The sequence below is a fragment of the Eumetopias jubatus genome, unplaced genomic scaffold (genome assembly GCF_037043125.1).
Source record: "Eumetopias jubatus isolate StellerSeaLion01/CBP00866 unplaced genomic scaffold, mEumJub1_p1.0 scaffold_4, whole genome shotgun sequence".
In the NCBI taxonomy this organism is placed as follows: Eukaryota; Metazoa; Chordata; class Mammalia; order Carnivora; family Otariidae; genus Eumetopias; species Eumetopias jubatus.
In genome coordinates this window covers 54844248-54858569 of record NW_028274810.1, presented here as the reverse complement: position 1 = coordinate 54858569, position 14322 = coordinate 54844248, and the positions used below count along the sequence as shown (strand labels likewise).

Genomic DNA, 14322 nt, shown 5'->3' with positions numbered 1-14322 from the left:
CATCCCCACCAGCATGCCCTTGTAGTGAAAAAAAAAAAAAAAGCCAGTTGTACTTAAGAATGTCTTTGATGAAGCAGTAAAAATTATTAATTTAATTAAATCTTGACCTATGAGTACATGTCTTTAGTATTCCATATGGCAAAATGGGAAATATGCAGGAACGCTGGCTGCTGAAGTCCTATAGTTGTCACAAAGAAAAGTATTTGAGTTGTGATGTGAACTAGCCACTTCTTTACTTGAAAAAATGACAGACTGGGAAAGAGAAATACCATATGATTTCACTCATACGTGGAATCTAATAAAACAAAGGAACAAACAAAGAAAGAAAAAGCAGAATCAGACCTATAAATACAGAGAACAAACTGATGGTTGCCTGGGGGTAGGGTGCAAAATGGGTGGAGGGGAGAGGGAGATACACGCTTCTAGGTATGGAAGGGATAAGTCACGGGAAGACAAGGTACAGCAGAGGGAATATAGTCAGTAGTATTGTACGTGTTGTGTGGGAGCCGACGGTAACAATACTTGTGAGCAGAGTGTAACATCAAGAGAAGTTGAATCACTATGTTGTACGCTTGAAACTCATATAACAGTGTGTGTCAGCTACACTAAAAAAAAAAGAAGAATGATTGACCGTCAAACTATGGTTAGTTATTTTTGAATATTCTTGGAAATGAACAAAATGAGTCTGCCACTTCAAATAAACAGGAGATGGTATTCGCCAATAATAAAATTTGAGCTTCCAAGCAAAAATTAAAATTTTGGGAAACTTTTAGCCACCACCATGAGCTTGACAGATTTCTAGTCTTTTTTATTTTTTTTAAGATTTTATTTATTTATTTGAGAGGAGAGAGAGAGCGGGGCGGGGGGGTGCGGTGCAGGGAGTGGGCCAGAGGGAGAGGGAGAAGCAGACTCCTCACTGAGCAGGGAGCCCGACAGGGGACTCGAAACCAGGACCCCAAGATCATGACCTGAGCAGAAGGCAGATGCTTAACTGACTGAGGCACTCAGGCGCCCAACAGCTTTCTAGTTTACTGATGAGATTGGGGATGATATTAACAAAAATGATTTCTCTCTATTATGTAATTAAATGTGTTCACATTTGGAATATGTACATAACTCATTGGAACAATATTTTCTAAATGGACAATGCGTGGTGTTACAAAATCATATGTGGGTAAAAGATCTTTAAAGTCCAAGATAAACCAACCCCTTTTAATATAACAGATTATGAAAAGTTCACTGATAAGGCTTCAGATTCACATCATGATGAACCTTTAAGAAACTACCACTTGTCAAATTTTAGTATAGTATCACAGAAGGATATTCTAAATTATCTGAAAAGACTATTAAAATACCCCTCCCTTTTCCAGCTGTGTAAAGCCATTTTCTTCATGTACTTTAACCAAAACAACATATTTCAACAGATTAAATGCAGAAAGAGGAGAATCCAGCTGTCTGCTCTTAAGCCAAATAGATTTACAACAACTTAAACAATGCCATCCTTTTCACTATGTATGTGTGTATATAAAATATGGTTATTTTTCATTGAAATATATTATTTATGTTAAGTAATGACATTACTTTTTTATTTTTCAATAAATTAGTATACAAATGTTTTTAAATTTTCTCTTAGAGGTCCTCAATATTTTAAAGATTTTTTTTTAATTTATTTATTTGTCAGAGAGAGAGAGCACAAGCAGGGGGAGCTGCAGGCACGGGGAGAAGCAGACTCCCCGTTGAGCAGGGAGCCCGATGTGGGACTCGATCCCAAGACCCTGGGATCATGACCTGAGCCAAAGGCAGATGCCCAACTGACTGAGCCACCCAGATGTCCAGGGCTCAATATTTTAGTCTTTAGGGGTCTTGAAACCAGAAAGTTTGAGAATTTCTGTCCAAGAATGAAAAATCAGAGCATCTAATTTTTTTTATTAACATATAATATATTATTTGTTTCAGGGGTCCAGGTCTGTGATTCATCAGTCTTACACAATTCACAGTGCTCACCATAGCACATACCCTCCCCAGTGTCCATCACCCAGCCACCCCATCCCTCCCACCCCCCTCCACTCCAGCAACCCCTCAGTTTGTTTCCTGAGATTAAGAGTCTCTTATGATTTGTGTCCCTCTCTGGTTTCATCTTGTTTCATTTTTCCCTCCCTTCCGCTATGATCCTCTGTCTTGTTTCTCAAATTCCTCATATCAATGAGATCATATGATAATTGTTTTTCTCTGATTGACTTATTTTGCTTAGCATAATACCCTCCAGTTCCATCCACGTCGTTGCAAATGGCAAGATTTCATTTTTTGATGGCTGCATAATATTCCATTGTGTATATATACCACATCTTCTTTATCCATTCATCTGTTGATGGACATCTTGGCTCTTTCCATAGTTTGGCTATTGTGGACATTGCTGCTATAAACATTGGGGTGCATGTACCCCTTCAGATCACTACATTTGTTTCTTTGGCGTAAATACCCAGTAGAGCAATTGCTGGGTCATAGGGTAGTAGAGCATCTAATTTTTTTAAGACTATTTTTTTAGAGCAGTTTTAGGTTCAGAGCAAAATTAAGAGTAAGATACAGAGATTTTCTGTATACCCCCTGCTGCCACACATGCACAGGCTCCCCCATTATCAACATCCCACACGAGGGTGGTACATCTTACAACTGACGATCACCCAAAATCCGTGGCTTACATTACAGTTCACTCTTGGTGTTGTCCATTCTATTCGTTTAGACAAATGTGTAATGACATGTATCCACCATTATAGAGTGCCCTAACAATCCTCAGTGTTCGCCTATTCATTCATCCCCTCCCTGCTCCCCTCCCCCCAACCCCTGGCAACCACTGATCTTTTTACTGTCTCCATAGTTTTACCTTTTCCAGAGTGTCATATAGTTGAAATTACACAGTATGTAGCTTTTTCAGTTTGGCTTTTTTTCACTTAATAATATGAATTTAAGTGTCCTTCATGTCTTTTCATGGCTTGATAGCTCATTTTCTTTTAGTGCTGAATAATATTCCAGTGTCTAGATGTAATATAGTTTATCCATTCACCTACTGAAAGACATCGTGGTTTCTTCAAGGCTTTGTCAGTTATGAATAAATCTATAAACATCTTTATGCAGGATTTTGTATGAACGGAAGTTTTCACCTCCTTTGGGTAAATAATCAAGGAGCGAGATTACTAGATCGTATGCTAAGAATATGTTTAGTTTTTTAAGAAACTGCCAAACTGTCTTCTAAAGTGGCTAGAAGCCACTATTTTGCCTTCCCACCAGCAATGAATGAGAGTTCCTGTTACTCCATATCCTCACCAGCATTTGGTGTTGTCAGTGTTCTGGATTTTGGTCATTCCCATAGCATATAGCAGGATCTTGTTGTTTTAATTTGCATTTACCTGATGACATCTGATGTGGAGTATTTTTTCATATGATTATTTGCCATTTTTATATCTTTGATGAGGTGTATCTGTTAAGGTCTTGGACTGTTTTTTAATCAGGTTTTTGTTTTCTCCTTGAGTTTTAAGAGTTCTTTGTATATTTTGGACAACATTCCTTTTTCAGATGTTTCTTTTGTAAATATTTTCTCCCATTTTGTGGCTTGTCTTCTTATTCTCTTGACATTGTCTTCTGCAGAGCAGAAGTTTTTTTTAACTTTAATGAAGTTCAGCTTGTCAGTTACTCCTTTCATGAATCATGTCTTCCCAGTAGTATCTAAAACGTCATTATTGTGGGGCACCTAGGTGGCTCAGTTCATTAAGCGTCTGACTTCTGCTCAGGTCATGATCCCGCGGTCCTGGGATCGAGCTCTACGTGCACAGCAGGGAGTCTGCTTGTCCCTATGCCCTCCCTGACTTGTGCTGGCACTCTCTTTCTCTCTCTCTCAAATAAATAAATGAAATCTTTAAAAAAATAAGTTAAAAAGTCATTATCATAGTCAAGATCATCTAGATTTTTCTCCTGTTACCTTCCAGGAGTTTTATAATTTTGCATTTCACATTTAGGTCTGTGATCCATTTTGAGTTAATTTTTGTGAAAGGTGTAAGATCTGTGTCCGGATTCACTTCTTTGCATGTGGATATACAGTGGTTCCAGCACTGTTTGTTGAAAAGGTTCTCTTTGTTCCTTTGTATTGCCTTTGCTTTCTTGTCAAAGATCAGTTGACTATACTTATGTGGGTCTATTTCTGGGCTCTCTGTTTCATTGATCTGTTTGTCCATTCTTTCATCAATACAACACTGTCTTGATTACTGTAGCTTTATATCAGGAATTGGGTAGTATCAATCCTCCAACTTTGATCTTCTCCTTCAATATTATTTTGGCTATTCTGGATCTTTTGCCTCTCCATGGAAACTTTAGAACCAGTTTGTCAGTATCCACAAAATAACTTGCTGAGACCTTGATTGTAATTGCATTGAATCAATAACTTGATTCACTTCTACTCACTGTGGGATCTCAGACAGCTTCCTTACGCTGTCTGTGCGTTAGGTTTCTGATGTGTAAGATAAGGATAATAAAACTAGCTTGTAACAACACCTGCCATAATAGTAAGTACCCTTGAGGGGTTAACTGTTACCGCTGTCATTATTGTATCATCATCGTTGATGTTTTTATCATGATCATCATTATTACCAGTACCCCCCCCACTGGGAGACACAGCAACACAGAGCTAGAAGGTGGAGTCAGCAGAATTGGAGTATTTTTCTCTCTGAAGCCAAATTATAGTCCACCTGCTCCTGGCCAGTCTGCCAGCATTTGTGACCTAAGGAAGAAGGGAAAGAAGGATGAGAAAGCTTCCACGGCTCAAGCACACATTGTCAGAGGTATTGAGTCAAGCCACTGCAAGAAAGTATGAGTAGCCAGGTATAAATGTAGAAGCCCCATTGCTCTGTGTGGCATCAGGCCCAGCTGGTATGTGCTGTCTGCCCTCTAGGGTGTCTGTGGCTACTCCGTATGGAAACGTAGACCGCTCAGGAGGAACAGCCTGCACAGGCCCATGTAACAGAGCATGAAGCCAGAGTCTAGGATGTGAAATGACTGACAAAAGCAGCTAGCTCGCGGCACAGCGAGTGTCGGGTCCACTTTGCAGGTGTCCTCTGTGCTGGGCTTCTTCCCGGAGATACCCACATGTTCCCTGAAAGGAATGACTCCTGGATCAGAACCCGCAGCTGCCACACCAAGCTTTAGGAGTAGAGAAGAGAATGGATCCCCCAGTGTGGCCCGTGAGGCTGCTGCAGAAGGATCCAGCTGGTTCTGGGAAGAGAATGGATTGTAGCCAGGGGCTTGTTAACAACAGGGCTGATAGTAATGATGCAGACATGAGATTTTATTTTATTTTATTCTAGTCACAAAATGCTTTCATGTTGTTTAGGCCAAATGTTATTCTGATGCTCCTAGTCTTTGCCAAACTGAGGGCCGGGCCATTTGCTTGTTCTAAGTGAGCAGCTACAGATGGCAAACAAATTTGAACATTATTCTTTATTGGTAAAAAGTTAAAACCAAATTCCCTGTGTTTGTGGGGCAGGGCTCCTTTGTTCAATAAACACAAAGATTTGTTTACATTTCCTTTGTTCTCTCTGGACATACACCGCTTGGGCCAGTGACTACACTGATTTCAAGATGCCCTGCAGTCCTCATTTTTGTTTTCAGGTGGGTATTATATAGAGCTTCATGGACAAGTCAGCTGCTCTTGCCTGCAGAGTATTAGCTATGTGATCTCAGGCAGGTGACTTCACCCCGCTGGTGTCCTTTTCTATGAAATCAAGACTAAACTTGGTCAGGAAACCAATCAGTTGGACGAATAATCATTCCTTACTTTTAGGAATAAGATACCTGTGAGAAAAAGAAAAGAAAAATACAGGTGATAAAAATAACAGAAACTCACATGCTACTTGCTCTGTGTTAGAGCCTATTCCAAGCACTTGCCATGTGTTAATTCATTTCATGCTTGAAATAGCCCTATGAGGAAGATACACCTAGTGTACTAATTTCACAGATAACAAAACTGAGACACAGAGAGGGTACACAACTTGCCCAAGGTCACACAGCTGATAAGGAGCAGAACTAGGACATGAATTCAGGCATTCTGGCTCCAGAGTCTGTGAGGGTTGATTTTGTATATTAGATCAGCCCTTACTAATTTGTTTTCAATAAATCTGAATACGCCTCCAGAGGGTAATGGAAAAACTACCCCTCCCCCACATGATAGAACTCTCTGGTTCTTGGTTAACTTATGTTCCTAGAAGAACAGACTTGAAGCTCTGTATGTCTGGGATTATGGTATCATGCGAAGTAACTGGAGTTTGGAGTCAAAGAAATAGTTTGAAGTGCCAGCCACCCTTTTATGTGTTGTGTTATGTGGACTTGGCCACAGAGCTGGCTAGGCTTTGGCTCCAACCACCTGTCAGAGAAAACTAAAGAGAAGAAGTAGAAGTGACTTTGGTTTTTGACTAAAACTCAGCAGGTAATGTTAACCCCTGAGGCATGCACCCAGCAGCTGTCATCCTGGCCTCTGGGAGTGTGGCTCGGTGTTGGTTAGATTCAATATTGAAAGAAGGTAGGGGGCGCCTGGGTGGCTCAGTCGGTTGAGCGTCTGACTCTTATTTTCAGCTCAGGTCATGATCTCAGGGCTGTGGAACTGAGCCCCATGTCCAGCTCTGGGCTCACTGGGGAGTCTGCTTGAGATTCTCTCCCTCTTCCTCTATCCCTCTCCCCCTTCTCTCTCAAATAAATAAATAAATAAATCTTAAAAAAAAAAAAAAAGGAGAAGGGCCTACCAGGGGATAGGCAGGGGAATTGGGATCCCCATGTAGCAGGTAAGGTGAGTTACCTGGCTTCTGGAGGGAAACCAGAACACCAGCTAAAGTTTAGACCCATTAGCTAGACAATCCTGACTGGAATTAGGGGCAGATCACAGCCCTGTGGGGATGTGGGTGTGTGTCCCCAGCTTGCTCTTTTTTAGGGAAGAAACTCAAGTTCTGTCCCCACCCCTCAGTGGGGCTCGAGCTGCCCAGGTAGTCTGGCGGAATAGAAAGAGCTAGGTTTTGGAATCCGAGAGATCTGGATTAGACCTCAGTTCAGCCATGTGACCTTGGGCAAGTCACTTAACGTCTCTGATCCTAGGTCTCATCATTATAAAGCAATGATAACAATTCCTGCCTTGTGGGGTTATTGAGCGAGTGAGTACAGAAGTAAAGCCCCCGGCGTACTGTAGGATTCTAAATAGTCCATCTGTGCTCACTACCGTATTGGCCTGTTGGCTCACTTGGACTTTCTGCTTGGCTGAGCCTGAGAACTTAAGGCTGCTAGCACTGGAGGGTTTGGGCACAAGGTACAGCGAGGTCACTGAGAGACCACGGGCCCGGTCAGTGCATCTCTGAGATGTGATTTCCTTCTTGTGATCATTAATGCTCCTCCTTTCCTACTTTGCTAGATTGTTAGAGGAGAATGCAAGACTCAGTAACCTGAAAAGCATTATACAAAAATTGTTATCATTATAAAAAGAATTGCAGTAACATCGATTAACATTTTGAGTGCTTACTTTTTTGCCTAACACTAGTTTAAGTGCTGCCCATGTGTCACCCAATTTAATTTTAATCCTCCAACAGCTTTGGCTGGTAGAGTCCTATTTATTATTCCCATTTTTCAGTTAAACTGAGGTACCCAGAGTTTAAGTAACTTGCCTAAGGTCACTCAGAATTGAGGGCTGACCCAGAATTCAAACCCAGTTAGTTGAGTTCCAGAACCTGCCCAATGGAGTATTAATCACTATGCTTATATTGGCATTGCTATTTCCATGTTTCTTTTCTAGCAAGGATATTTAGTTAGCCATTCTCTGAGTAGGAGACAGGACTGTGAGGCCATGATGGCAGCTCCATAAAGCCACCTGTTCCTTAGTTTCTCTACTCTCTGGGCACACCTCAAATGTCTTAGGAACACATATGCTTCTATCTAGAGCAAAAACATTCATAGATTGAATATATATGGATATAGATTAGAGAAACAAGTTCAGAGATAAAGATCAGAATATAAATGGAAAGAAGCAAGACATTAGCAACATAATTTATGGGCTCATGATTGCGTTGTGAAGGATAATTATTCATTGGTTTAAGTGGGATGAAAAGTGTCATTCTGGAAACACAGTGAGTGATAGTCATACTTAATCTGTTTTCTACCACTCACATAAGATAAATGTCACTCACATGCGTGACATACTCCTGTGGGACTGCCCAGATTTTGACATCTCTCCCCAATCTTTTTGTGGAAAATTAAGGTACTTAATGAATTATTTATTTTGGGCATGTATGAAAGTATTTTATAGGAATTTGGGTGCTTTCAAATTAGCCACTTAGATCTCTCCCAAAAAAGGGTTATTTTTCAACAAAGTTCCATTAAATTCAACAAATTTATTATGCTCTGCTTATGCTGTACCATACGGCAGCTACTAGCCACGTGTGGCTGTTAAAATTTAAATTTAAAAATTCAGTTCTTGGGACGCCTGGGTGGCTCAGTCGGTTAAGCGTCTGCCTTTCGCTCAGGTCATGATCCCAGGATCCTGGGATCGAGTCCCGCATCGAGCTGCTTGCTCAGTGGGGAGCCTGCTTCTCCCTCTGCCTGCCACTCTCCCTGCTTGTGCGCTCACTTGCACTCTCTCTCTCTCTCTGGCAAATAAATAAAATCTTAAAAAAAAAAATCAGTTCTATAGTTGCTCTAGTTACATATCATGTGCTCAGTAGCTCACCTGTAGCTGGTGGCTGCCATTTAGACAATGCAGATTATAGAACACTTCCATCATTACAGAAAGTCCTATTGGACAAAGCTGCTAGACGGTAGGATACACTAAAGATACAATGATGACAAAACATTCTAGATGCCTGCCCTTATGGGCTTGTAGTCAGGCAGAGAGGACAACTGCTTAACAACCCATCCCAGGTTGGGAGTCAGGGAAAGACAGAAGGCAATGGGAGGGTATGCAGAGGAGATCAACCTGACAGTGGGTGGTCAGGGAACATAAAGTCAAAGAATACTCCTTATACATCAACAACAGACCAATTGTTTTAAAAAAATATTGAACTTAATTTTTTAAATAGTAAATTATTTTCTCTGTAACTGGATTCTGCAACCAATATCAATATGAGGTTTAAAATATATTATTGAAGAATAAACTTAAAATTTATTTCATTATTAAAATGTTTAAGAAATCTCTAAAGAAGCCAAATGAAAAATGTACATACAGTATGATTCCATTTATATGCAATCCTAGAACAGACAAAATTAGTCTATGATGATAGAAATCAGAACTGCAGTTGCCTAGAATGGAGATGGGGGTGCAGATGGAAACAAGCATTGACTACAGAAGATCTTAGGGGTACTTTCTGGGTTGTTCAGGATGCTCTCTATCTTGGTAAGGGCATTGGTTACATGGATATATGCATTTGTCAGTACTTCTGGAACTATATAACTGAAGATGGGTACATTTCCTAAAATGTAAATTATAGCTCAATTAAAAGTTGAATATATAGAATTATTTATTGTAACATCTTAATGGTTAATATGAGTAACATTATGGAACTATTCATTGCCTCATTACTTTATCTGCCGACAACCTGGGGTTTATATCATCACTGGCTGCAAGGTTTTCAGCATCATTCCTGACCTTGTGCTATGTGGATATAAATATGTCGCTCCTACTTTTCCAGTCTTTCATGCTTTCTTTCCTATCAAAAGTGGACAAGCTGGAAGGATCTTTGCCAGCATGTTAAGAATGGTATCATTTTGGGGTAGAAAGATTTGAGGTGAATTTTGAAGCTTTTTCTTCTTCACAGTATTGTTTGAGTCTGTAACAAGGACCGTGTGTTTTTCTTATACTTTGAAACACAAAATCTCATTCTGTGTTGGCTTAGGAAGTACATTTACTTATCCATGGGTTACCATATGGTCATTTGAAAACTTTGGGTTTTAAACGATGGTTAGTGACAAGTTTCCTTGTAAGCAGCAGGCTCTGTGGGTGATTGTTCTATAGTCACAGGGTCTCAGTAAATGTATAATTTCATGCCTGGTCTGTCTCCACCATGCCTCTCCTGTGCAGTCTCTCTGTGGTCCTGGGGCACACTGGAGTGGATTTGGGTTGCTCGGAGGTGCTCCTTAGCTGTCTGCCCCTCTCACCTACCTCCTTCGCCCTGTGCTCACAGATTCTTACCTGACCCTCGATGAACCGATGAATAACATCACCACGTCCCTGGGGCAGACAGCTGAACTGCACTGCAAAGTGTCTGGGAATCCACCTCCCACCATCCGCTGGTTCAAAAATGATGCACCTGTGGTGCAGGAGCCCCGGAGGATCTCCTTTCGGGCAACCAACTATGGCTCCAGGCTGCGGATTAGAAACCTGGACACCACAGACACAGGCTACTTCCAATGTGTGGCAACAAACGGCAAGAAGGTGGTTTCTACCACTGGAGTCCTGTTCGTCAAGTTTGGTAAGCCACCTTTTGCTGGGGATGGCCTTTGGCCCTCAGCATTCGGGGGGGGGGGGGCAGGGTGGAGGGAATGGGCACATACTGAAAATGTCCTATGTGCCTAGAAACTGGGACAGTTTCTAAAGCTGGTACAGTTGCACCCATTTTACAAGTAAGTAAACCAGGGCCAATGGTTAAGGACCATGTGCAGGGTTGCCCAGCTAGTAAATGGCAGAGCAGGAGTGGGGTCCAGATCTGTCTGACCCCACAGCCCTGCTCTAAACCACCATGCCAGTGAGAGAGAAGATGGGAAGGTCTACAGCACGTATGCCTCTTGTCTGTCCAGCTGCCTTCCAAACCTCTCCTGTCTCGACCAGTGTGCTTCTGGGACCACTCAGCCTCCCACTGCAAACCCCCCGAGTAGCATGCGGATGCCTACTCTAGTGACTCATTTGCCAGCACTTGTCCTAGCGTTTTCCAGGCCTGTGGAACTGTGGGCTCTAGACAGGTGCTCACTGGGACGTTTTTTGGTAGAGGTAATTGTGGGGAACTGAAACAAAATAATAAATCCCAGAAAAAGCTCACCTCGAGGTGGTTGAGAACTTTCATCTGTAATGGTTTGACTGAACCCACGCTCACTCTCCAGTAACCCAGCCTGACTGTTTCTTTTGTTTTCCTTTCATTTCTCCAGGCCCCCCTCCCACTGCAAGTCCAGGGTCCTCGTAAGTACTTTTATCTCCCTTCTTGTCACTTCTCAGTGTTTCTCCAGAGGTTTTTAGGGCAAAGGCAGTGTTGTCCTCTGCTTGGGCCAAAACACTGTGTCCAGATTTCATTCCATGTTGCCCTGCCCTCGTTCCATGTTGCTTTTTCTCTGATACGAAGATTCACAAGAGACCAGCACTGGCACTAACCTCAATTGTGGTTGATTCTCTTGTTGATTCTGAACATGTTGATGAAAGCAAAAACCTACTTATATTTTCTATTTTTAAAATCAATCTAACATTTAGTTATGATAATGGATTTGGTCAAATCAAACAAAAAAATGATACAGGGCAGTGTTAGGCCTGGAGCCTAAATGGATCTCTTCTGTGTTTCTGCAAGCATTGCATTCCTGATGCTCTAGAGTTATTGAACAGACCAACAGTTAGGGATCACTTTATTTGTATTCCCTTTAAAAAACTTAGAGGCAAAAGTTCTGACTCACATAGGGGAGGGAAGAAAGCCCTGGGCTGGGGCTGAGAGTTACAGGGGTTTGATTCATATCGAGTCCTTTGTTATTGGAGTCTAAAGACCCCATTTCTTAAACTGATGTGATTCATGATGCATTTCTCCTTTCCTCTGGCTAAGGGGTTCTCTTCCTTCACTGTAGGAGCATCTGCTTGGGGCATTTTTCTTGATGTATGTTTTTATTTGGGGGATAAGAGCCATTTATTAAAACCCTCGCTCTGCAAGAAAATATATTCCATACTTTGTAGACTTCAGAAATAAAATTCACTCAGCTCTACCACAAGAGCACCAGAATGTCTGACCTAGATGGCACCTACAGCAAATATAACAGCCCCTGAATTTGCTCTAATCCCTTCTGTGCCACTTAATTACAGTGTGGAGTATTTTAATATATTTGTGTGTGCCTGAAGGGCCCAGTGGCCCACAGTCCCATTAATAAAACAGGTAGTGGGTAAAAATAAACATTGGCCTTCAGCCACCCCGTTCTGCTATTTCGTCAGCCGATTAAAGGCAACCGTAAAAGAGCCTTTAAAATCACCCAAGTGCTAATTTCATTCTACTTATCTAGGTAGAAAATGTTGATTGATCTTAAAACAGGTCAGAAACTTGGTCACTCGGCATTGCATTCTTGAAGTTTTTTTTTTTTTAATGATCTCACCATCCGTCGATATGTGGAATCCTTTTGAAGTCTTCTTTAAACAAAGATTAAAACTTTCGTTACTTGCTGTAGAAATGCTTCCCACCCCGGTGCCTTATTTGTTCCTGTTAATCTGTGTTTCAAATGTGGTAGATAATCTGCATCAGAGGTGGATGAATGCGGTTCACTAATCTGCCTTTACTATGAAGCACCGGGCTGTTGACGTTCTGACTGTTGCATTTGCATCTGAGAATTCCTTTTTTGTTGTCAAAATTGTTTTTAAACACTTGTATGTCCTTACTTCTTGATGTTTTCATTCTTCCTTTGCTACCATCTTTCTGATGAGCCCAGTCGTAGTCATGATCTCATGGTTTTTAATTTTATAGAAAGATAGTATACGGTTTTTGTGAGCTGATGTCTACAGAAAGGATACTGATATCCTTAAAGATGCTCAGTCACAGCTAAGAGTATCCTTTGATGTCAGGCCCCTCTGTTTCATGTTAGCCGTCTGATTATCCATCAGATTAGGCAGTGAGAGCATGAAATGTACAGATAGTTGCCATGTTTGCTTGGAGGGAGCTACAGTAGAATACAATCGAAGCTGGAAATCCCATGGGGCCTTTTGCAGGTCAATCTTCATCCTTTTTTGGGCATTGACAATGGCATTTTCCTTTCCTTTTCTTTTTTTAAAGATTGATTTATTTACTTGAGAGAGAGAGCATGCACTTGGGTAGTGGGGGGAGGGGCAGAGGAAGAGGGAGAGAGAATCTCAAGGAGATTCCCTGCTGAGCACAGAGCCCTTGGCGGGGCTTGATCACAACCCTGAGATCATGACCTGAGCCGAAATCAAGAGTCAGATGCTTAAGCAACTGAGCCACCCAGGAGCCTCACCAGTTGGTGGGTTTTTTTGTTTGTTTGTTTGTTTTGTTTTTTTTTTACTTTTTATTATTATGTTCAGTTAGCCCCGTTGGTGTTTTGATGCACTTTTTTCTCTTTCCCTTAGAAACCAGTGACCTACTTTTTCCCTTTTCTCTGCTGTCACCACTTAACCCTGTTCCTAAGAGTTCTTCTCTAACCGAGACTAATTCCCAGATAGAATGCTCGTCTCCTTTCCCTATGCTCACAGCCCCCAGCAAGCAGGCAAGCCCGCCACGAGAGGACAGGTAGAACGTAACAAAATGATAGCCAGGGTGACTATCGCAGCTTTGAGGATTGCTCTGCAAGCCTTTTCTCAAACTGCACAGTATTTTTTCCAAATGTAGGTAGGAGTGAAGTGTATATGTAACATCGTTCTGTTTACTTGAGGGTGGCACAGCAGAGTTACTGCAAAGGAATACAATGCAAGCCCACGACATAGCCCTAATGTTTGGAATGGTGAAATGTATTAGGTTTAGGAAACCTGGTGAGAGCCAAGTGCCATTTGAGACCACAAAGCCACACAACCCCCAACTGAGAAGGATTTGTAGGGTCCTTGAGACAATGGCCCAGGAAGGCAAAGGTAGTGAGACACTTGTCACTCCTTCTAGGGACTACATCAGGTTTCCACATGAAGCTTACAGAATGGCATTTTAGGATGTAGTAGGAGCAAGTCTGAGACATTAGTTTGGCTTCTGTTCATGGCTTCAGGCTTTATTTCTTCTGTCATTGCTGGGTCCTGGCCCACCCCTGACAATTATAGGGCCTGGGGCATGAGTACAAGTGGAGGCCCACATACCGCACGTCTAAATATTTAAAAGTTATAAATCAAGCTAGCAAACTGTTAAATGAAATATGTTCTGTCCTCCCACATTGACAAATATACCTTCATAATGACAAAATCAAAAAATACTTATAAAGTTATGGTTTGTATATGACTAAAAGCCAAGAACTATCAAAAATGACTACTTTAATCATTATGCTTGTCTGAGTGTTCTGTTCATGGCCAGAGATATTATATATACATATGATTCATAGATTGTTATATATTAGTTCCATTAAAATTTTTTTTATTGCCTT

General features: G+C 41.4%; 1 protein-coding gene across 1 annotated transcript in view; it reads left to right on the top strand.

Annotated features, from left to right (window-relative positions):
* Positions 1-14322, top strand: part of ROR1 (ROR family WNT receptor 1) — a 180974-nt gene that overhangs the window by 38227 nt on the left and 128425 nt on the right. The window contains exons 4-5 of the mRNA XM_088022847.1: positions 10197-10484; positions 11155-11185. Of these exons, the coding sequence (XP_087878973.1) occupies positions 10197-10484; positions 11155-11185 (319 nt within the window). The remainder of the gene's footprint in view (positions 1-10196; positions 10485-11154; positions 11186-14322) is intronic.